Here is a 24,435-nt window from a genome sequence, read left to right on the forward strand (position 1 = left end):
CTGCATGACTTTGGGCAAGTTACATAACCTCTGAGCCTCTCATAAAAGACTGGGTTACAGCAGTCTCCAGCTGGCATTATTGTGGAACAATGCACAGGACCCAGCCCGGCAGGAAGTTATCATGAGGTCTAACTTGGCCACCCTCCTAAACTTTCAGCCCCTCCGCACATCTCCCATTCTGCCTTCCCTGATTTGCTTTTTCTCCTTGGTACTTAGCACATACTCTATGTTTCTCTCACTTATCTTTTTTACTGTCAGTCTCCACCCACCCCCAAGGTAAGCTCCGTGTGGATAGAGATTTTTGCCAGTTTAGTTCACTGCTGTATCTTCACAATTCAGAACAGTGCCTAGCAGGTAGTAGATGCTCAATAAATATTTATTAAAACAATAAATAAATATTTCAGCCTATTTTTCAAGAGGTTTAATCCCTGTCCTCTATTCCAGCAACATGAATTACTTTTTGGTAAATATTTGTAGCCTTTATTATAAAGCCTTCCTTTTCCAGTAAAAATGATATTTCTAACATAAACATGTATATTCTGAATTCACTGTGTTTTGGAAATATAATGTCAGTTCTGAGAGAGTCGGCAGTAGTTCTGTTTAAGCCCTGGGAAGGCTGGAGCAGGGATCACGGGCACATTTCTGGGACTGTTGTATGTGAACTGGAGCAGGGGAACAGGGCCTGGGATGGTTAGTTGAAGCCAAGGAAACCTGAACACCAGGTGTTCTTGCACTGTTAGAACACTACTCCTAGGTGTTCCAGAGGATGATGGAGGTGGCCAAGAAAAGCAGGTAGATGCGGAAGAGCAGGGTGTCCATCATGTGGCTGAAATGAACCCACAGGTCAGCTAGCCGGGCCCTTGTCCATCCTGAGCCACCATTCAGTTCTGCCTCTCTGGGTCCCAGCTCCTTCCCTCCCAATTCCCCTGGCTCCTTCTGTTCTGTGGAGAGGGCAGAGACGCAGCTGTGAAGTGGGAAGGAGACAGGATTAGAGAAATGGGAAGTTGGGCCCAGTGCAGAGAGTGTGGGCAGTGCAGATTTCTCTTACCAGACAGGTGGGTGGGAGTGAGGCCCAGGCCCACATCCTCCTTCCAGAGAGCGGCAGGGCAGCATTTCCTTGGGCTGGTGCAGTGTAGAAGCAGGGAACGGAGGCAGCGAGGCCTGGGTGGGGGCTGGGTGGTGGCCAGGTGCAGCAGGTAGGTGATGAAGATGGTCTTCAGCAGGCTGACCACCATCAGTGACAGACACAGGGCGAAGTAGACACCTGGGTGGCGGGAAGGAGCACACCTGAGTGAGTCAGGTCCAGAGGAACCACCAAGCCCCCCTTTTTTCTGTCTCACACACTGAGCCCTTTCTAAGATGACCACTGTCTCCCTCTGCTGCCTCAGCAGATCTAGCCAGTTCACCCGCCTACCCTGCCTCTTTCTTTTTTCTTTTTTCATTTTTCAACAGTGGGGTGGGGGCCATACTGATGAGGGAGGTGCCACTGGCAGGGAGTAAGTCATTCAACGTCATGAGCAGGAAGACGTTGTAGCCCAGCAGGAGTGTCATCTTGAATGGGGTGCGGTTCTCGCTTTCTACTGGCAGGAAGAAGCTGAGGGCATCGATGGTGATCAGAAAGCTACTGGGCATCAGGGGACTTATGACGTAGAGGCTGGGCCTGTGCCTGATGGCCACCTGGTGGGGAGGAGAGAGCAGAGAACCAGGTGAAGCTAGAACTGAAGGGAAACCAAGAGATGATTCCAGACTCTTCCTTTCTTGATGTCCTCACTCCAGCAGGGGCTCTTTCTGGGGCTGGATGAGGAGCAGCTTTCATATGACTAATAGGACTCCCCCATACCCACCAAAGCAAACCTAGGCCAGAGCTGGCAGGTGCAGAGAGGGGGACTTCTTTGGGGGACTTGGGAGAGAGGAACGCTATGAGGGTTATGGTGCCCAGGGACTTTCTGGTCTTAGGGCAAGAGGTGAGAGGCTCTGAGATTTAGAAGTGTACGATGAGAAGGATATGGGGGTTGGACAGCCATGCCAGAGTCTCTGGCCTTACATAGAACATGATCTGGTCAAAAAGGCTGAAGCCCACAGGTATCTTCGGGGTGGCCTTGTTGATGCCCAGGAGCTCCCACTCCCCTTGTGTGTGGCCAATGTCACGCGAGGTGTCTGTTATGTCCCACACTTCCTTGTCCATGCCCAGCAACGTGTTTTCCACTGCAGGGGAGACACTCACTCAGCACACATCTGCTCAGCACCTACTCTGTGTGGGGCTCAGAGAGGTGATTCAACAACTGCTTTAGCTACCTCTTTCAGACAGTCCTGTAATGTGACTTCCTTGCTGCCCAACTGCCTTCTTTCAATTCTGGGCTTTCTCAGGAAGTCTTGTTCTCTCTTAAGTTCAACTTCCCCTACCCCACCATCCACACACCCCCAATTAGCAAATACTCCACTGTCCCTTTTTATGCATTAAAAAAAATGACCGTGGGCTTCCCTGGTGGTGCAGTGGTTGAGAGTCCGCCTGCCGATGCAGGGGACACGGGTTCTTGACCCAGTCCGGGAAGATCCCACATGCCGCAGAGCGGCTGGGCCCGTGAGCCATGGCCGCTGAGCCTGCGCGTCCGGAGCCGGTGCTCCGCAATGCGAGAGGCCACGGTAGTGAGAGGCCCGTGTACCGCAAAAAATTAAAATTAAAATTAAAAAAATGACTTTGCTTCTGAGTGTTTTTTTGTTGCCCCACAGTTGATCTCAGTTTACCCCGTGCCAGAACCACCACTGCAACTCACCTGTGTAGAGGAAAGAGCTAAAAGTGAGGGTGCAGTTCTTCTGGTCAAAAGAGAAGTAGATGTCCAGGTTACAGATGCTGGTCACCTGCAACCTGTTTGTTGTACACAACGCGACCTTCATTAGTCACACAGGCGGAGAGGCCATCCAGAGTGTGATCCACATCGTTGCTAAGCGGTGGAAGGGGAGGGGGCGCAAATGCTCTGGGTTTCACATCAGTTTATGTTTTGCTCTTAAGGCAGGGCTTCCCAATGCTGCCACTCCGCCATCTTTTCTCCCTACTGCTTTCTCATTTCTAGCAGAGAAGTTGATGAGCTGTGATTGTGCTCCTCTCTGAAATAAGTTTTCAGTGGTCCCGCTGAATGGGTTTGCCCTGCAGTGCCCTCGCCTGCTCCTTGCAGAAGGGTCTTCCCCCAGCTTTTCCCAGCCCTGATACCCACGATTCCACGATGAAGATGTCTCGGAGCCACAGTTTCTCAGATGTCACAGTGAGTTTATTGATATCACCACATTCTCCTGGGTCCCAGCTGATGAATGGGTGACTCCAGATCTAGGGCATAGGGCCCAGAGGGATGGTTATGGCTGAAACCTGGAGCTAGTTTATGTCAGCATCTCCTGCCCTTCCAGTCCCTTAAAAATATATACATATGTATGTATTTTTTTCTAAATGTATGTACTATGGGCATATGATAAAATTTCAACAATTCCAGAAAGGTATAATATAAAGAATAATTTTTTTCCCTCCTTAATTTAGTCCAACTCAGTTCATATCCCCAACTCAGGTCCATTATTAACAGTTTTTTATATATAATTCTAGAAAAAAATATATCCCAGCATTCATTTTTATTTACACAGATAGAATGATACTGTGCACATTGTTATGCATCTTGCTTTTCTGTTTTGTTTTGGTCTTTTTTTTTTGGCCACACTACACGGCATGAGGGATCTTAGTTCCCCGACCAGGGATGGAACCTGTGCCCCCTGCAGTGGCAGTGCGGAGTCCTAACCACTGGACCATCAGAGAATTCCCTGCGGGTTTTTTTTTTTTTTTAAACCACATTTCCTTTTAAACTCTGATTCCTCTCCTCTTTCTGGTGATAATGTCCCTCTTCTCTAGCTAACAAAGTCTTACTGGCCTTTCACTTCCTGCTCAAGGGAAATCTTAAGCTGGGTGCTGGATACATTTGGACCTTGAAGCTTACTTAGGGGCTTCCAACTGTGCTGCCCTCCATCTTTCTGTTTTTTTTCCATCTGAATTTCAAAGTTGATTGGCAGCCCAGAAAGCTATTTGTCACCAGCACTGGCCCCATTCTGGTTGGCTTTGTGTATTTCCTTGGGCACTGTCAATTTCAACAAATGTGATTTTTGCAAGCAAAGCCAGAAAATCAGGCAAGGAGAAAAAGAGAAGAAGAAAGCTGAGCTTACATACCAACTTTAACCACAGAAATGACATCAGCAGCTGAAGTTGTGCATCCTGACCAAAAGATCCCTGTCCCGGATCATTAATGCCATGAAATCAGGTCCTAGTCTACCTCCTTCCTTTATTTCCTAAGTGGTCCCATGTGACAGTTCAGCTTTTCAATTACAAGTCTCAAAAGAAAGTAGTTCAGAAAAATGCAGGTTGCATGGAAAATATAGGGGAAAAAACAGCATGGGGGCCCATTGGGAATGTTTTCTTAGTATAATTTTCCTATAAGGGCAGGACTCAAGGACAAACGTTACCTGCAGAAATGTCACAGCAGCATTCCCTTTCATGTCTCTCCACCCCATAGGATGAACATTTAACTTGTACAGAATTCATTCAGGGGACTCTTTGCTCACTACTGGACAGGTGCAGTGTTGGATTGACAGGGTAGAGTTCTTGTTTCCTATTAGCAGGCTATGGAAAGAATGTTATCAGTCAAAACTCACCACTTTAAGGATGGCAGACAGGGTGAAGGAGATGCTGATATGAGTGGGGATGCTGTAGTTGATTACTGGACGGAAGTCCTTCTGGTTAAATATAGCCTGGAAGACAGCAGGGTCTACGCCACGCTGCTCAAAGACTGAACAATTGATGCTGAAATGTTTGCCCTTTCTGTAGAGAGTAGAGACCTCGTGAGATGGGAATAGGGCTTTTCTGTTTCCTAAGTGAGAGGAGTGCCAGGGCTGGGACCCTAGAGCCTCTCTGCAGAGAAAGAAAATGTGGACATGGGGTGGGCATGTGAACCCCTCCTTCTTAGGCCAAGATTCCCGGATGCCAAGTTCTTCCTGCCAGGGCTGTGGGGGGGGCTGGTCTGGTCTGGTAGGCAAATGATGGAAGTTGATGTGGTGAGCTGAGTCAGGGCTCAGCCCTTTCTTCCTGTGGTTTTGCTCCCATATAAATCCTACCCAAATCTGTATGCAGACTGCCTCTCTGGGGAGGCCTATTCCTTCCATAGTCATAACCCTAAAGGTTTGGCCTTTGTCTGACCATACTTTTTTCTGTCTAGCTCTATTGTGATTCTTCCTCATAGACACTGAACAAAACTCCCCTAAAATTTTGTTTCTCAGTGGTCCGTTCCCACTTTCATGTTTTCTCATTTCCTGAAAGGAAAAGTTTGGGGAGAAGTAAACATGAGTGTGATGTAAAACATGTGGGAACTTAAGGAACGTTGTATTCAATGTAAATTTATTGACTACCTACACTGTTCTGGGCTCTGTGCCCTTCTCAAACCCGATGACTTCCTCTAAGATCTGTGGGAGCCATTTTCATCATCACCATGTTGAAAAGATCTCATTGATCATCTACCACGTGACTGGTGGAGCTATGTGACGAAACGTAACAGCCCTTCTGCCCACCTCACCCACACGCCAACCGCAGGTGACTCCGGTTATTCCTGTAGCTGAGCCCAGCAAGTTCTTTCCCATGCCTCTTCTACTGTCTCCCCATACCAGTTAACTCATAAGGTACATCTCCAGACTGAGGAGAAGCATATCTGGGGGAAAGCAAACATTGTCCTTTCCCCTCCACATTACCTCCTCTACAAGATCTTCCCAAGTGAGGTGGGAAAGGAGTTATATTATTATTAACAGGACCCAAACGGCCCTGTTCATAGTTACTAATCCTGGTATAAAGGAAGAGTTGAACATTATAAAGGGGTGGAATCAGAAAGGTGGTAAAAAGGAAGGACAGACAATTTGGTAGATGTCTATGCAGGCAAATGAGACGGGCGCTATGCGTACTGATCAGTGAAATGGGCGTTTCATCTGTTTCCCAAAGGAAACCAAGATATAGATACTACAGAGAAAAGCAATGTATAATCCAGTTATTTTAGATGCTTTCTAGTTCTGGGGAATGAGGGGGTTTCTGGAATTTTCCCAGAACAGTATTCCCCTCTTTCCCTGTTCTTGCCCCGTCTTACCTTGAAGCAGAAGGCTGACAGGGAGGCAGAGGAGGAATTCCCCTGTCGTGGGCCACCCCCCTTCCATCCTCCTCTTCTGGACTCTTCTCTTGGGACTCACCAGGAACCCCCAAACTCTGAAGCTTAAAGGAGCCCAGACCACACCTTGGTTCCTGGTTTTGAATACTGCTCATGACAGGTAACCACTCCCTGGTGAGAGGCTGTGGCCAGAGAGATCACAGCAGAGTGTCCTGCTTTGCCCCTGTCCAGGTATGCCTTCTGGGCTCCAGGCAGGGAGGAAGTTAGGCCAAGACTAGGGGAGAAGTGCCTGTTTAGCCGCCTTGTCTAGATAAGTGGTTTAAATTTGAGTAACAAGGACCTTTCAGGAAAACTGGGGGACTTGGGAGATGGGGCAGGTGAGGCCATTGATAAAGGTCGCCTCAGGTCCTTCTGGAACTAACTGTGCCTCAGAGAAAGTGCAGGACCACCAGGAGGGGATGGTATGCTCTCTTGTGGCGGGGACACTTGCTGATTTCACGAGGCAAGAACATGTAATTATTTTGTTGCAGACCTAAAAGTATATCCTCTATCCAACTGTGGACATTAGGGATTACTGTCAATACTTAGTTAAGAAGCTTGCTTGAGAGGTTAAGCTCCTTTTTTTAAAATTAATTTATTTCATTTAATTTATTTTGGCTGCATTTGGTCTTCATTGCTGTGCATGGGCTTTCTCTAGTTGCGGTGAGCAGGGGCTACTCTTTGTTGCGGTGTGCGGGCCTCTCATTGCGGTGGCTTCTCTTGTTGCGGAGCACAGGCTCTAGGTGCATGGGATTCAGTAGTTGTGGCACGCAGGCTCAGTAGTTGTGGCTCGTAGGCTGTAGAGCACAGGCTCAGTAGCTGTGGCACACGGGCTTAGTTGCTTCACGGCATGTGGGATCTTCCCAGACCAGGGCTCAAACCCGTGTCCCCTGCATTGGCAGGCAGATTCTTAACCACTGCACCACCAGGGAAGCCCTAAGCTCCTTTTCTGAGACATAAACCTCTCAGAACTCTGTCCCCGCAGCTAGCACCACAGTACAGAACTGCGTCATCCCTTGTATGTACTGTTGGAACAGCTTCTTCATAAGGTTTCCTCTATCTAGTTTCCCCCAACCTAATCCTTTATTTTGCCATGCTCCTAAAACAGAACTCTCCCACTTACCCTTCCTTATCTAATGTCTATAAAGGCCTACAGCCCTGGCACTGTCAGGTAATGTGTGTGAGTAGAAAAATCATTTGGAGGTTTGTGTGTGTATGTCTGAAAGCTCCCCGGATGGTTCTGGTTCACACTCACATTATTGAAAACCTTTGGGATGGGCTATATTGAGATACAACAATCAGGATATTGCTATTGCTATTGCTACACTCATGATACAGAACATTGACACCAGGATTCTTTCATGTCACCCTTTTATAGCTACAACTACCTCCCTCCCCATTCTTCTACCACCTGGCAACCATTCATTTGTTCTCCATTTCTATAATTTTGTCATTTCAAGAATGTTATATAGATCAAATCATGCAGATGTAACCCTTTGGGATTGGCTTTTTTCATTCAACAAAATTCTCTGGAGATCCATCCAGATTGCTGCCTGTATAAGTACTCACCCCTTTTACATTGCTGAGTAGTAGTCCATGGTATGGATGTACCACAGTTTGTTTTTCACCTGGCGAAGGACTTCTGAGTTTTAAGGGAAAACACTTATTTCCTCTGTTTTACTCACAACACTTTGGACACCAAATGTGTGGTTTTTCTTCCCCCCTCATACCAAGCAATTCTGACATTAACTACCCAGAGTTAGTGCGGATCCCACGGGTAAAAGTCTGATTCCCACAAGACTGCCCCCTTCTTCAGATGCCAGTCACAAACCCAGGCCTCCTGCACTTCTGAACAACTGACTATAAATTAGGGGTTCCCACAGCCCCATCCTCAGGTTTGATAGTTTACTATAATGGCTCATAGAACTCATGGAAACACTTGTGTTTACTGGTTTATTATAAAGTATATAATAAAGGATACAGATAAATAGCCAGATGAAAAGACATACAGGGCAAGGTCTGGAAGGGTCCTGAGCACAGGAACTTCTGTCCCTGTGGTGTTGGGGTGTGCCACCCTCCCAGCACGTGGATGTATTCATCCATCCAGAAGCTCTCCAAACTCCATAGTTCAGGATTTCTTATGGAAGCTTCATTACATGGGCATGATTGATTTTTTTTTTTTTTTGCGGTACGTGGGCTTCTCACTGTTGTGGCCTCTCCCGTTGCGGAGCACAGGCTCTCGACGTGCAGGCTCAGCGGCCATGGCTCACGGGCCCAGCTGTTCTGTGGCATGTGGGATCCTCCCGAACCGGGGCACGAACCCGCGTCCCCTGCATCGGCAGGCAGACTCTCAACCACTGCGCCACCAGGGAAGCCCAGCATGATTGATTATGAACTCAATCTCCAGCTCCTCTCCTCTTTTCAGAGGCTGGGGGTTGGAGCTTCTAATCATGGCTTGGTCTTTCTAGTGAACAGTCCCCATCCTGAAGCTATCCAGGAGTCCACCAAAAGTCACCTCAGGAGAGCAAAAAGTGCTCCTATCATCCAGGAAATTCAAGGGATTTAGGAGGTCTGTGTCAGGAACAGGATCAAAGACCAAATATCAGAACAAAAGATGTTCCTAACACCCCTATCACTCAGGAATTTACAGGGTTTTAGGAACTCTGTGTCAGGAACTGGGAGCAGGGGTCAAATATGTTTTTCTTCACAGAGTTGTTTATAGTTTTTGTCTATTATGCATAAAGCTGCTAGAGACATTTGTGTTCTGGTTTTTGTGTGCACATAAGTCTTCTGGAATAAATACCCAGAAGTGTAATTGCTGGATTGTATGGTATTCTCATGTACAATTTTTTGTTTGTTTGTTTGTTTGTTTTTGGCTGCCCCACGTGGTCCATGGTAGTGAAAGCCTGGAATCCTAACCACTAGGCCACCAGGGAACTCCCTGCATATACAGTTTTTAAAGAAACTGGGATACTCTTTCCCAGAGTGGCAGTACCATTCTACATTAGCACCAATGATGGGTGAGTGATCCAGTTTTTCTGCATTTTTAGAAATTTCAGATTTTGGATAAGCAAGGATTTATTAACACGGGACCCTAAAGTGATAAACATAAATTCAGCAATGTTGAAAATTTAAAACTTTTGTTCATTAAAGGACACTAAATATGAAAAGTCAGGTCACAAACTGAGAAAATATGTTTGCAACACATACATAACTGACAAAATAATAATAGAAAAATATGACATGCCTATAAATGAATAACAACAACTACCTCCCCTATGTATTATAAAAATGTACTGAAGCCATGTACTGAGTTGGCATTTTACAGAAGGGGAAACACAGTCACTAAACAATAAAAAGGAACTCAATCTCATTTGCAATTATGGAAAGCAAATGAACTTAAAATCACAAGAAAATATAATTTCACACTCAATAGATGGCAAAATTTTAAAAGTCTGATAATAGAAGTGTTGGTGAGGCTGTAGAGCCACAGAAACTCCTATGCACTGTGGGTGCACTGTGGGTGGGAGTAAAAGCACTTTGGAAAACAATATGCTGTGAAGATGTGTGTATTGTAAGAACCAGCAGTTCTGCTTCTAGGTGCATACTCTAGCAGTGCACTGTTTAGTATGTAGCTATTAGTCACATGTGGCTATTAAAATTTAAATTAACTAAAATTAAAAATTCAGTCTCCCAGTCATAACAGCTGCATTTTAAGTGCTCAGTAGCCACATGTGGTTAGCGGCTATAATATTAGTGCAGATAATTATGTAATGGAATACTATGCAGCAAAGAGCTGAATTAACTTCACTTCATCTATCAACATGGTTAAATCTCAAAAGTATAACGTTGGAAAAAAAAGTGCAATGTTGAATAATAAAAAACAAGTTGCGTAATATATACAGTATGATATTATCTAACATATGTGTATTCCAAAATATACATATTTAAACAACAGATTGTTTGAAATATGCTTATGCAGTAAAACTAAACCAAAAAGTAAGAGAATAATAAATACAAAATTTAGAAGAGTTATTACCTCCTTGGAGGAAAGGGAGATAGATGGATATGCTTGGGAAAGTTCTCATGGAAGACTTCAAAGACATTAGTAGTGGCAGGTGGGGAATGCAGAAGGACTTTTCACTTTACACCCTCATATAACGTTTAAGTTTTTTTCCCTATGGGCACATTTATAAAATTGTTTTATTGAGGTATAATTGGCATAAAATAAACTGTTCAAAGACTCCACTTTGACGAGTTTTGACATATATATATGCACCTGTGAAACCATCATCACAACCAAAGAGTGGTTATAACCTTTGCAACCACTCCCTCCTGCCCTTCCCCACTCCATTCTGACCCCAGGTAACCACTGATCTGTTACTACACATTACTTTCACATTTCCGAGAATTGTGGCATCCTTTCTTCTTTTCATTTATATTTATTTATAAATTTATTTATTTATTTTAGGCTGTGTTGGGTCTTCATTGCTGCGTGCAGGCTTTCTCTAGTTGCGGCGAGCGGGGGCTACTCCTCGTTGTGGTGTGCAGGCTTCTCATTTCGGTGGCTTCTCTTGCTGTGGAGCACGGGCTCTAGGCACGTGGGCTTCAGTAGTTGTGGTGCACGGGCTCAGTAGTTGTGGCTCACGGGCTCTAGAGCACAGGCTCAGTAGTTGCGGTGCACGGGCTTAGTTGCTCTGCGGCATATGGGATCTTCCCGGACCAGGGCTCGAACCTGTGTCCCCTGCATTGGCAGGCGGATTCTTAACCACTTCGCCACCAGGGAAATCCCTATATATTTATTTAAAGTTGCACATTTCCTTTGAAATATTTATCTCCCTCAAGTGTTGTTATGTACTAGTTTCAATTCTAAGGGATTAAAAAAATCAATTATTTTTTTGATCTATGAGTTATTTAGAAACATACATTTTCGTCTACAAATGTGGAAAAGTTTTTTGTTTCTAGCTTGTGACTAAAGAGGCAGCATAGAAAAGTGGTTAAGAGCATGAACTTTAAAGCTGGACTCCCTCAGTGTGAATCCCAGGTCCACCATTTACAAGCTGTGTGATCTTGTGTGTAAGTTACTTAAGTTACTTCACCTCTTTGCCTCAGTTTCTTCATCTATAAAATGGATGATAGTAATAGCTCTTATCTCATCATGTTGTTATAAGGATTAAATAAGGTCATAATTATAAAATGCTTAGAACAGTGCTGGTACATAATTAGTACTATTTAAGTGTTAATAATAATAATAATTTCAGAGAATACAGTCTGACTGCTACTAAATTTTGAGACATGCTTTATAGTCTATATATAGTTAATTTTTGTAAATATTCCAAATGTGCTTGCAAAGAATGTATTTTCCAATTGTTAACTGTAGAGTTCTATATATTCTCATTAAATCTAATTTAACTGTGTGGTTAAAGTATATTATTTTTTCAATAATGTGTTATCAACTTGAGATGTGTTGAAATCTATTATAATTACAGAACTGTCACTTTATCTTTTTAATTCTTTCTATTTTTGCTTTATATATATTTGAGGCTATTTTATTAGATGCATTCAACTTTATAATGTTTATATTCTCCAAGTGATTAAACATTTTATCGTTATGTTGAGATTCTCTTTATTCTGAATAATTATTTTTGTCTTAATGAAAATTTTGTCTGATGTTGATGAACCGTTCCAGTTTGCCTTTTTTTTTTTAATAGATCTTTATTGGAGTATAATTGCTACACAGTACTGTGTTAGTTTCTGTTGCACAACAAAGCAAATCAGCCATATGCATAAACATGTCCCCATATCCCCTCCCTCTTGAGCCTCCCTCCCATTCTCCCTATCCCACCCCTCTAGGTCATCGCAAAGCACCGAGCCCGATCTCCCTGTGCTATGCTGCTTCTTCCCACCAGCCAACTATTTTACATTCGGTAGTATATATACGTTGATGCTACTCTCACTTCGCCCCAGCATCCCCCTCCCACCCCAAGTATTCAAGTCCATTCTCTATGTCTACTTCTTTATTCCTGCCCTGCAACTAGGTTCATCAGTACCATTTTTTTTAGATTCCATATGTATGCGTTAGCATACGGTATTTGTTTTTCTCTTTCTGACTTACTTCACTCTGTATGACAGACCCTAGGTCCATCCACCTCACAACAAATAGCTCAATATCGTTTCTTTTTATGGCTGAGTAATATTGCACTGTATATATGTGCCACATCTTCTTTATCCATTCATCTGTCGATGGACATTTAGGTTGATTCCATGTCTTGGATATTGTAAATAGTGTTGCAATGAACATTGTGGTACATGTCTCTTTTTGGTATATGCCCAGTAGTGGGATTGCTGGGTCATATGGTAGTTCTATTTTTAATTTTTTAAGGAACCTCCATATTTTCCACAGTGGTTGTATCAATTTACATTCCCACCAACAGTGCAAGAGGGTTCCCTTTCCAGCATTTATGGTTTCTAGATTTTTGATAATGGCCATTCTGACCAGCATGAGGTGATATCTCATTGTAGTTTTGATTTGCATTACTCTAATGGTTAGTGATGTTGAGCATCTTTTCATGTGCCTCTTGGCCATCAGTATGTCTTCCTTGGTGAAATGTCTATTTAGGTCTTCCACCCATTTTTTTAAACTGGATTGTTTGTTTTTTTGATATTGAGCTCCATGAGCTGTTTGTATATTTTGGAGATTAATCCTTTGTCTGTTGTTTCATTTGCAAATATTTTCTCCCATTCTGAGAGTTGTCTTTTTGTCTTCTTTATGGTTTCCTTTGCTGTGCAAAAGCTTTTAAGTTTAATTAAGTCCCATTTGTTTATTTTTATTTCCATTACTCTAGGAGGTGAGTCAAAAAAGATCTTGCTGTGGTTTATGTCAAAGAGTGCTTTTCCTATGTTTTCCTCTAAGAGTTTTATGGTGTCTGGTCTTACATTTAAGTCTTTAATCAATTTGGAGTTTATTTTTGTGTATGGTGTTAAGTAGTTTTCTAATTTCATTCTTTTACATGTAGCTGTCCAGTTTTCCCAGCACCACTTATTGAAGAGGCTGTCTTTTCTCCATTGTATATTCTTGCCTCCTATGTCATAAATTAGGTGCCCATATATGCGTGGGTTTATCTCTGGGCATTCTATCCTGTACCATTGATCTATATTTCTGTTTTTGTGCCAGTACCATACTGTCTTGATTACTGTAGCTTTGTGGTATAGTTTGAAATCGGGGAGCGTGATTCCTCCAACTCCATTTTTCTTTCTCAAGATTGCTTTGGCTATTCGGGGTCTTTTGTGTCTCCATACTAATTTTAAGATTTGTTGTTCTAATTCTGTGAAGAATGCCATTGGTAGTTTGATAGGGATTGTATTGAATCTGTAGATTGCTTTGGGTAGTATAGTCATTTTCACAGTATTGATTCTTCCAATCCAAGAACATAGTATATTTCTCTATCTGTTTATGTCATCTTTGATTTTTTTCATCAGTGTTTTATAGTTTTCTGAGTGCAAGTCTTTCTCCTCCTTAGGCAAGTTTATTCCTAGGTATTTTATTCTTTTTGTTGAAATCATAAATGGGAGTGTTTCCTTAATTTCTCTTTCTGATTTTTCATTGCTAGTGTATACAAATGCCAGAGATTTCTTTGCATTAATTTTGTATCCTGCAACCTTACCAAATTCATTGATTAGTTCTAGTAGTTTTCTGGTGGCATGTTTAGGATTTTCTATGTATAGTATCATGTCATCAGCAAAAAGTGACAGTTTTACTTCTTCTTTTCCAATTTTTATTCCTTTTATTTCTTTTTCTTCTCTAATTGCTGTGGCTAGGACTTCAAAACTATGTTGAATAAGAGTGGTGAGAGTGGACATCCTTGTCTTGTTCTTGATCTTAGTGGAAAAGCTTTCAGTTTTTCACCATTGAGTATGATGCTTGCTGTGGGTTTGTCATATATGGCCTTTATTATGTTGAGGTAGGTTCCCTCTATGCCCATTTTTCTGGAGAGTTTTTATAATAAATTAGTGTTGAATTTTGTCAAAAGCTTTTTCTGCATATACTGAGATGATCATATGGTTTCTTAATTTGTTAATGTGGTGTATCACATTGATTGTTTTGCATATATTGAAGAATCCTTGCATCCCTGGGATAAATCCCCACTTGTTCATGGTGTATGATCCTTTTAATGTGCTGTTAGATTCTGTTTGCTAGTATTTTGCTCAGGATTTTTGCATCTATGTTCGTCAGTGATGCTGGTCTATAATTTTCTTTTTTTGTGGTATCTTTTTCTGGTTTTGGTATCAGGGTGATGGTGGCTTCATAGAATGAATTTGGGAGTGTTTCTCCCTCTGCAATATTTTGGAAGAGTTTGAGCTGGATAGGTATTAGCTCTTCTCTAAATGTTTGATAGAATTTCGCCTGTGAAGCCATCTGGTCCTGGGCTTTTGTTTGTTGGAAGATTTTTAATTATGGTTTCAATTTCATTACTTGTGATAGGTCTGTTTATATTTTCTAACTCTTCCTGTTTCAGTCTTGGAAAATTGTACGTTTCCAAGAATTTGTCCATTTCTTCATGGTTATCCATTTTATTGGCATATAGTTTTTGTAGTAGTCTCTTATAATCCTTTGTATTTCTGCAGTGTCAGTTGTGATTTCTTCTTTTCCATTTCTAATTTTATTGATTTGAGTCCTCTCCATTTTTTTCTTGATGAGTCTGGCTAAGGGTTTATCAATTTTGTTTATCTTCCTAAATAACCAGCTTTTAGTTTTATTGATCTTTGCTATTGTTTTCTTCCTTTCTATTTCACTTATTTCTGCTCTGATCTTTATGATTTCTTTTCTTCTACTGACTTTGGGTTTTCTTTGTTCTTCTTTCTCTAGCTGTTTTATGTTTACAGTTAGATTGTTTATTTGAGATTTTTCTTGTTTCTTGAGGTGAGGTTGAGTTGCTATAAACTTCCCTCTTAGAACTGCTTTTGCTGCATTCCATAGGTTGGGTTCTCATGTTTTCATTGTCATTTGTTTCTATGTATTTTTTATTTCTTCTTTGATTTCTTTGGTGATCTCTTGGCTATTTAGTAGCACACTGTTTAGCCTCCACGTATTTGTGTGTTTTACAGTTTTTTTCCTGTAATTGACTTTCAATCTCAGAGTGTTGTGGTCAGAAAAGATGCTGGATATGATTTCAATTTTCTTAAATTTTCCAAGGCTTGATTTGTGACCCAAGATGTGATCTATCCTGTAGAATGTTCCATGTGCACTTGAGAAGAAAGTGTATTCTGCCACTTTGGGGTGAAATGTTCTATAAATATCAATTAGATCTATCTGGTCTCTTATGTCATTTAAAGCTTGTGTTTCCTTATTTATTTCCTATTTGGATGATCTGTCCATTGGTGTATTTGGGGTGTTAAAGTTCCCTACTATTATTGTGTTACTGTCAATTTCTTCTTTCATGGTTGTTAGCATTTGCCTGATGTATTGATGTGCTCCTATGTTGGGTGTATAAACATTTATAATTATTATATCTTCTTCTTGGATTGATTCTTTGATCATTTTGTAGTGTCCCTCCTTATCTCTTGTAACAGTCTTTATTTTAAAGTCTATTTTATCTGATACAAGTATTGCTACTCCAGCTTTCTTTTGATTTCCATTTGCATGGAATACCTTTTTCCATCCCTTCACTTTCCGTCTGTATGTGTCCCTAGGCCTGAAGTGTGTCTCTTGTAGATAGCATATATATGGGTCTTGTTTTTGTATCCATTCAGCCAGTCTGTGTCTTTTGGTTGAGGCATTTAATCCATTTACATTCAAGGTTATTATTGATATGTATGTTTCTATTACCATTTTCTTAATTGTTTTGGGTTTGTTTTTGTGGGTCTTTTTCTTCTCTTGTGTTTCCCGCCTAGAGAAGTTTCTTTAGCATTTGTTGTAACCCTGGTTTGGTGGTGCTGAATTCTCTTAGCTTTTGCTTGTCTGAAAAGCTTTTGACTTCTCCATTGAATCTGAATGAGATCCTTGCTGGGTAGATTGACTATTGACTATTTCCTTTCCCATGTTATGGAAATTTTCAACTATAATCTCTTCAAATATTTTCTCAGACCCTTTCTTTTTCTCTTCGTCTTCTGGGACCCCTATAATTTGAATGTTGGTGCATTTAGTGTTGTCCCAGATGTCTCTGATATTGTCTTCAATTCTTGTCATTCTTTTTTCTTTATTCTGCTTCTCGGCAGGTATTTCCACCATTTTGTCTTCCAGCTCACCTATTCGTTCTTCTGCCTCAGTTATTCTCTTATTGATTCCTTTGAGTGTATTTTTCATTTCAATATTGTGTTGTTCATCTCTGTCTGTTTGTTCTTTAGTTCTTCTAGATCTCTGTTGAACATTTCTTGTATTTTCTCAGTCTGCCTCCATTCTATTTCTGAGATTCTGGGTCATCTTTACTATCATTACTCTGAATTCTTTTTCAGGTAGATTGCCTATTTCCTCTTCATTTATTTGGTCTTGTAGGTTTTTACCTTGCTGCTTCATCTGTGACATATTTTTTTGCCGTCTCAGTTTTTTTCTTTTATGAGTGGGATTGTGTTCCTGTCTTACTTGTTGTTTGGCCTGAGGCTTCCAACACTGGAGTTTTTAGGCTATTGGGTAGAGCTGGATCTTGGTGCTGATATGACGAACTCCGTGAGACCTCACTCTGATGAATATTCCCTGGGGTCTGAGGTTCTCTGTTAGTTTTTATTTTATTATTTTTTAAACTTTTCTTTTGGCTGTGCCCTGCAGCATATGAGATCTTAGTTCCCTGACCAGGGATAGAACCCACACCCCTGCATTGGAAGCATGGAGTCTTAACCACTGGACTGCCAGGGAGGTCCCCCAATGTTCTTTTAATATCAATAAGTGAGCAGTGATTTTAACTAATGTAAGTTTGAGTCTGTTAACTCCTAAATAAGACTACAATTACTAACCTAAAAGTAGTTAAATGAAAACCTATACAGCAATGAATATGAACAAACTATCGCTATTCACACAACATAGCTAAATTTCACAAACATAATATTGAGGAAAAAAAGCCAGACATAAAAGAATACATACTGTAATTCCGTTAATCTAAAATCCTAAAACACGCTAAACGAGTCTAGAAGTCAGGTTAGTGATTATCTTCAGAGAGAATAAATGGGAGTAATGATTGGGAGGGGCCCCAAGGAGTGTTTTTCCTAAAGTTGTTCTATTTCTTCACCTGGGTGGTGGTTATGCAGGTGTGATCAATTTTAAAAATTCATTGAGTGGTACACATAGATGCATACACTTTTCTGTATGTATGTTGTATTGCAATACAAAGTTTAATTTAAAAAGTTATGTGAAGGAAGAAAAACCTTCTTTATTATGTAAGGTTTCGGCATGCCAGCTGTGTGTTGCACTTAATATGTTAAAAGGCTGAGTTAAAGATTCAAGATATTGCTTAAGAATTATTGAATACTGAAATAAGAAACTACTTTGGGTGACTAAATGTCTCAGACTGGCTTAAATAATACATGAAAGATGGAATGCCAAGATGGGATAAAGGGATTACACCTAGAGCTAATAGACACTGATTCTTGGTTGGCTGGTGTTCGTTCATGCATTTAATAGTTCAACAAGTCTATTAAGCACTTATGATGTGTCAGGCATCATGATCATGGTACCATATACTGAACTGTAAAAATGGATGAGACATTATACCTGACCTTTAGGAAGGCACACTCTCCAAGTGGAGGCAGAAATATAAATAAATCCCTGAAATCTGTTCATCTAACTGAATATAATTAAAACATAATCCAGATATTCATCCTTCATATTCTTTCATTTCCCTTTCAATTTCTCTCTCTCCTCGGGTCCTTGCTCCCAGCTAGCTGTTAAGAGTCCTCCACAGGATATCTGCTGGTGGCGGTGTGAAGTACTGTTAATACGGAACTCTTTTTTAAAAAATAGGTTGTTGTTGGTTTTTTGGGTTTTTTTTTTGTAAAAATAATACATGCTCATTGAAAACACAGACAAGGATATAAAAGAAGATAGCAATCACTCATAATCCTATTATGCAGGGCAAAATTTGCTCTATTTTTTTTTTGGTGTCTAGCCACCCATACCTTTTTCTCTGCATTTCTATCTAGCACTCTATTTTTTAAAAGAGAAATTATGTATACATAGTGTTTTGTAACTTGCTTTCTCCGCTTTATATATCATGGACCTGTTTCCATGGTTTTAACAGAGATCTGTATTCTCACTTTAAATGGCTACAAAGCATTCCATTGTGTGGCTGTACAACTATGTAACCTGAATCCTTTAATTGAGGCCCTTAACTAGTCTTCCTGGCCCTCCTCCAGGCATGTATATTCAGAAAGCCCTCTCTATTTGATTTTGTGAAATCAGAAGAACTGTCAGAGTAAAAAAATGACACAAAAGAAAATGAAATGGAAGTGGTTGATGAAAGGGACATTTTGCAATTGTCAGTATTTTATAGTAATTTCTTGGAAATGAGATTGACCTTTTCATTCCTTTGAATCTCTGAAAGTGCCTGAGAGACTTAAAATCAAATCAGATTACACCTGTTTAGGGTGAAGTATCAAAGCTTCTGCGAGAGAACTCTTTACCTCAGTGTTTGTGGAGCTATAATAAACGTACTGAGGAGCCAGTGCTTCCTGGAAAGTCATTTTTGTTTTTGTCTTCTTTAATTTATTTAATTAATTTATTTTTGGCTGTATTTGGTCTTCGTTGCTGTGCCTGGGCTTTCTCTACTTGAAGCAAGCGGAGGCTACTCTTTGTTGCTGTGTGAGGGCTTCTCATTGTGGTGGCTTCTCTTGTTGTGGAGCACGGGCTCTAGGCGTGCGGGCTTCAGTAGTTGTGGAACACAGGCTCAGTAGTTGTGGCTTGCGGGCTGTAGAGCACAGGCTCATAGTTATGGTGCATAGGCTTATTTGCTCCACGGCATGTGAGATCTTCCCGGACCAGGGCTTGAACCCGTGTCCCCTGCGTTGGCAGGCGGATTCTTAACCACTGCGCCACCAGGGAAGCCCTGGAAAGTTGTTTATTGGGACAGTCAATCAGGGAGAGACTCCACTGACCCCGATCTTCAGTGGTAAGAGAGTCAGAGGTTAGGTGTGGCTAAGAAACACTGAAAGTGTGCAGGATTGAGGACTGTGCATATGAAAAGTCAGGAGATTGTCTAGGGCTGTTCTAAACCTGCTCGGTAGGGCCCTGTTGGAGTTTTGGGAATATAGAGGGGACATGGTAGTCACTGGGGGTGTTTAAGATTAGGAAAGGGCCTGTGTCTGGCTGGCCCTAAGACCAAGAGAAACTTCAAGCTGTGGTTTGCAGGGAGAGGTGGGTGTGGATGTCTGCCTAGGTGTTCCAGAGGATGATGACCGTGACGATGGAGGGGGCCAGGAAGAGCAGGTAGAGGCTGAAGAGCAGGGTGTCCATCATGTGGCTGAACTGCATCCACAGGCTGACTGAGTGCTGCTTCTGAGCCTCGTCCTCCTGCTGGGCCCTCACTGACCCAGGGCACCCATTTAGCTCTGCCTCCCTGGGACCTGGCGCCTTCCCCACCAACTCCACGGGCTCCTTCACACCTAGGGAGAGACAGAGACTCAGCTGTGGGCTGCCAAGGTCAGCTGGGGGGCTGTGGGGGCAGGAAGGAGGCGGGAGCAGAGAAGGGGAGGTGATGGGAGAGGACGCGTGGGCCGTGCTGATTTCCCTCACCAGGCAGGTGGGCAGGGCTGAGGCCCAGGCCCGTGTTCCCTTCTGGGGTGCAGCGGGGCAGCATTTCCTTGTGCTGGTGCAGTGTAGAAGCAGGGAACGGAGCCAGCGAGGCCTGGGTGGGGGCTGGGTGGTGGCCAGGTGCAGCAGGTAGGTGATGAAGATGGTCTCCAGCAGGTGGACCACCATCAGTGACAGACACAGGGCAAAATAGACACCTGAAGGCAAAGCAAACTATAAATAAATCTGGGCAGATTCCTCACTAAAAAAGATTTTTTTCCCCAAATCCAATCTTTCCTCAGAATCCATTCCCTCCTTAAGTGGAGAGGCAGCGGTTCTCCTGCTACCTGCCTCCCAGCATGTCCCCTGCTGCCTTTGCTTCCCCGGAAAGTGGGAGGGACCATACTGATGGGGGGGTGGGGTGCCACTGGCAGGGAGTAAGTCATTCAACGTCATGAGCAGGAAGACGTTGTAGCCCAGCAGGAGTGTCATCTTGAATGGGGCGCGGTTCTCACTTTCTGCCGGCAGGAAGAAGCTGAGGGTGTCGATGGCTATCAGAAAGCTCCTGGGCACCAGGAGGCTTATGACGTAGAGGCTGGGCCTGCGCCTGATGGCCACCTGGTGGGGAGGAGTGTGGAGGATGTGGCAAATAACCGATGCCAGAGGACTCAACTCTCTCTCTCTCTCTCTATATATATATATTTTTAAAATTTATTTTATTTATTTATTTTTGGCTGTGTTGGGTTTTCGTTGTGGTGCACGGGCTTCTCATTTCAGTGGCTTCTCTTGTTGTGGACCACGGGCTCTAGGCGTGCGGGCTTCAGTAGTTGTGGAACGCAGGCTCAGTAGTTGTGGCACACAGGCTTAGTAGTTACGGCTTATGGGCTCTAGAGCACAGGCTCAGTAGTTGTGGCGCACTGGCTTAGTTGCTCCGCGGCATGTGGGATCTTCCCAGATTAGGGCTCGAACCCGTGTCCCCTGCATTGGCAGGCGGATTCTTAACCCCTGCACCACCAGGGAAGTCCCTCAACTCTATATTTGATTATCCAATCCTTGCTGATGTCCAGTTAGGCTGGCCATGGGATGACCTCGTTGGGTAACAGATGCATTTAATTGTGACCTCTTCTAAAGTGCCCCCAATTTTGTTGTCTAATTTTCCCTTATGTTCCACCTGCTGGGAACACAACTGTAGACTTTCAGGGGCAAGTGGGGCACTTTGGAGCATTGGACAGGACTGCCCATTCTTACAACAGCCCAGCTGCTCTTCCTCTCTGCAGGGCAGAGGCCTTGGGGATCCTTCTTGAGGGCAGTTATGGTAGGGGGTAGAGTGAGGAGCAGGGGCTTAACCCCCTGGAACTATTTTTACATCCCAAAGGGCCTTAGATCAAGAGGAAAATCACAGAGCAACTGGGCTCGGAAGTCAAACAGGGGCCCCTGGACTTACAAAGAACATGATCTGGTCATATAGGTTGCTGTCCACCAGCGTCTCTGGGGTGGCCTTGTCGATGTTCAGGAGCTACCACTCCCCTGGGTCAGAATGACGTTACGAGACGTGTCTGTTATCACCCACAATTCCTTATCCATGCCCAGGAGCATGCTGTCCACTGCAAGGGAGGCCGGGGCCGCTCAGTCCAGAAGTCTCCTCAAGTCTCCTGTACACAAGATTCAATTCCTCCTTCACTGAGCTTCTTCAACAAATTCTCTTCTCTGTCCTTTAAAGCAGGGCATCCAGGTTGTCTCAGATGGGTCACAGGACCAGCAATTCATATATGTGTGGGCTGCAGCATTGGGAGTTTATTTGTTGTTGTTGAAGTCAAAGTTATGGGAAGATTAGATATGACTCAAACATGAGTCAAGAACTTTCCTGTTTTTCTTCTCAATTCCCCAGTTCTATGATGTTGTTTTAGTGGACTCAGTCTTGAACAGCTCAATATTTTTATAATTACACACATGCCTATTATAATGATTAATTTGTCCAGTTCTGCCACAGGATACCTGGTGGCATTCGGTTACGTTAATTATCAGTTTAAGTGTGTTAGCTATTAATGTTAAAAGGTTTGAGCTAAAAATTATAGATGTGCAGCAACTCAGGGTCAGGTGGGCCTCTTTGGTGCAAGGGCCATCTAAGATCTAAAGTAGTAGTATTTATTTATTTATTTATTTAATTTATTTACTTTATTGAGGAATTAAAGCAGTAGTTCTTAACCCTCTCTGCACATTAGCATCACCTGGGGAGATATAAAAAATCACAGTAACTGAGCCCCACCTGGAACAATTAAATTGGAATTTCTGAGGTAATGCATAGTTATTGGTATTTTTAAAAAGCTTCAGTGGGTAGCCAGAGTCGAGAAACACTAATGTAAAACCTTCCTAAGTAACACCTACATCATTTAAATATCTTCCCCTTGAACCTTAAATGGTTACCAAAATGTGTCTCGCTCACCTGTGTCGAGGAGGGAACTGAAGGTGAACGTGCAGTTCTGTTGGTCAAAAGGAAAGTGGAAGATGTCCAGATTACAGGTGCTGGTCACCTTCATTGGCCTGTCTTACTGTATTCGACCTTCGCTGCTGACATAGGCGGTTGAGACCTGGAGGTCCCTGATCCACATCCACGCTGCTTGTGAGAGTCAGGGAGAGGTGGGTGCTGTGGGTGCCTTCATCAGCTTTTGACTCCCTTCCATCCCAGGTCTTCCCCTACTGTGCTCCTTTTGGGCTCTTTCTCTAAGGTCACTCTCTCATCTCTTCTGCTCATAGTGTTTTGTGGGAGTCACCTAACTGAGGCTGTGCCCCAGTCTGAATCTGTTGGTGTCCCCATGCCCTGCACTGACCCTCAGCTGTTCTTTGCAGATGGGCTTCATGCTGGCTTTCCCCCACCCAGATACGCACAATTCCATGATGATGATGTCTGGGAGCCACAGGTTCTCAGCTGATACAGTGTGTATCATTTTTGTGTGATCTTTTGTGTGATCTCCATCTCTTTCCATAACATTTAAGGTATGTACCCAGCCTGGGAACAAATATTCCCTCATGGAGGCAATCCCTCAGATGGATTGCCACCCTCTCTTAGTATTTTACTTACTCCTTCAGGGCTACTCTTTTCATAGATGCCATATCAAAGGAAAAAGACAGGGAGGGTAGGTTGAGGGTGTGGTGGAAGAGGCACTGGAGGACAATGAAAACGTAGAATTGGAGAGGTGGTGTAATGGGACAGTTTGGTAGATCTCTATGCAGTCAGGGAGAGAGGAGGGCTGTGTGTCCTGAGCAGTGGAATGTCTTTCTATTTGTCACCAAAAGGAAATCAAAACACTGACATTATGGAAGAACTATTTAACATGTTAATTCTAATGTCCTTCGAGTGCCAGAAGGAAGTTCCTAGATATCCTTCAGAACCACACTCTGGTCTTCCCGGTTCTTGCCCCATCTTACCTTGAAGCAGGAGGCTGATAGTGAAGCACAAGACGATTCCCCTCCTAGCAGGCCACCCCCCTTCCATCCTCCTCTTCTGGACTCTTCTCTGAGGACTCACCAGGAGCTCCTAAACCCTGGGGCTTAAAGGAGCTCAGACCACCCCTTGGTTCCTGGTTTTGAATACTGCTCATGACAAGTGACCACACCCTGGTGAGAGGCTGTGGCCAGAGAGGTCACAGCAGAGTGTCCTGCTTTGCCCCTGTCCAGGTATGCTTTCTGGGCTCCAGGAAGGGAGAAGGTTGGGCCAAGATTAAGGGAGAAGCATCCCGTTTGGCAGCTCTGTGCTGAGATCAATAACAAAATAACTCGCTTTAATAATAGAGCATGGGCTGGGGAAATATGAATTATTATTTTTCTAAGGCCAAGGAATCTTCAGATTTGGAAAGGTGACAATATGTAGTGATTTGGTTATGTATTCATTCAGAATAATTGCAAATACCAAATTATAAATCTTGATTCATAGCTTCATTATCTACTGTTCATATTTTTCCAACATTCCACAGCTAGATTTCCTCTCTCCAGTCTTTCTGCCTCCCTAATTCATTCTCCCCCAGACTAATGTTCTCCATACAATTTTTTACTCTATGCACTGATTACATGATAATTAGATGTCACAAAACAGAGAGCAGATCTGTTTTTAACATCTTTATGTTGTCAATAGTGTTATACATTATCATAAACTAGTCATCTCAGCTAGCATAAATATTAATGGCCTGTGTCAATGTTATGTCTTATGTCACATCTCTGTAGAAAAACACAATCGGACCAAATGAGTGAATTGGGGCATTGTTATATCAAGTATCTTAGCTACATTTCCAGAAAGTTAGAAATTTTTTCCTTGCAGAAAGGGTGAAGAGTAAGACCTAGAGTACAAAAGAAACTTTGTTTCGAGTGGACGATCATGACAGCCCAAAATAGAAACTGCTAAGGTAGGCAGGAATGACTTAGGAGCCCAAAGTGGGAAAGTATAGGACAGAAGGCTGAAATATCTTTTGTTTAAAGTTTGAAATGTCTGCAGTCCTTCAGCCCCACCAGCTCTGT

At 42.8% G+C, this 24,435-nt stretch overlaps 1 protein-coding gene and 1 pseudogene across 1 annotated transcript; both read right to left on the reverse strand.

Annotated features, from left to right (window-relative positions):
• Positions 1-750: 750 nt before the first annotated feature.
• Positions 751-6,222, reverse strand: LOC132424169 (5-hydroxytryptamine receptor 3C-like). The gene is given in 10 exon segments (XM_060009976.1): positions 751-941; positions 1,049-1,264; positions 1,470-1,677; positions 2,045-2,205; positions 2,775-2,865; positions 2,867-2,942; positions 3,213-3,322; positions 4,202-4,246; positions 4,684-4,849; positions 6,146-6,222. Coding segments are annotated over 10 exon segments (1,341 nt in total).
• A 13,347-nt stretch (positions 6,223-19,569) lies between these two features.
• LOC132424423 (5-hydroxytryptamine receptor 3C-like) lies at positions 19,570-22,955 on the reverse strand (annotated as a pseudogene).
• Positions 22,956-24,435: the final 1,480 nt, after the last annotated feature.

The sequence above is a fragment of the Delphinus delphis genome, chromosome 4, assembly GCF_949987515.2.
Source record: "Delphinus delphis chromosome 4, mDelDel1.2, whole genome shotgun sequence".
Lineage (NCBI taxonomy): Eukaryota > Metazoa > Chordata > Mammalia > Artiodactyla > Delphinidae > Delphinus > Delphinus delphis.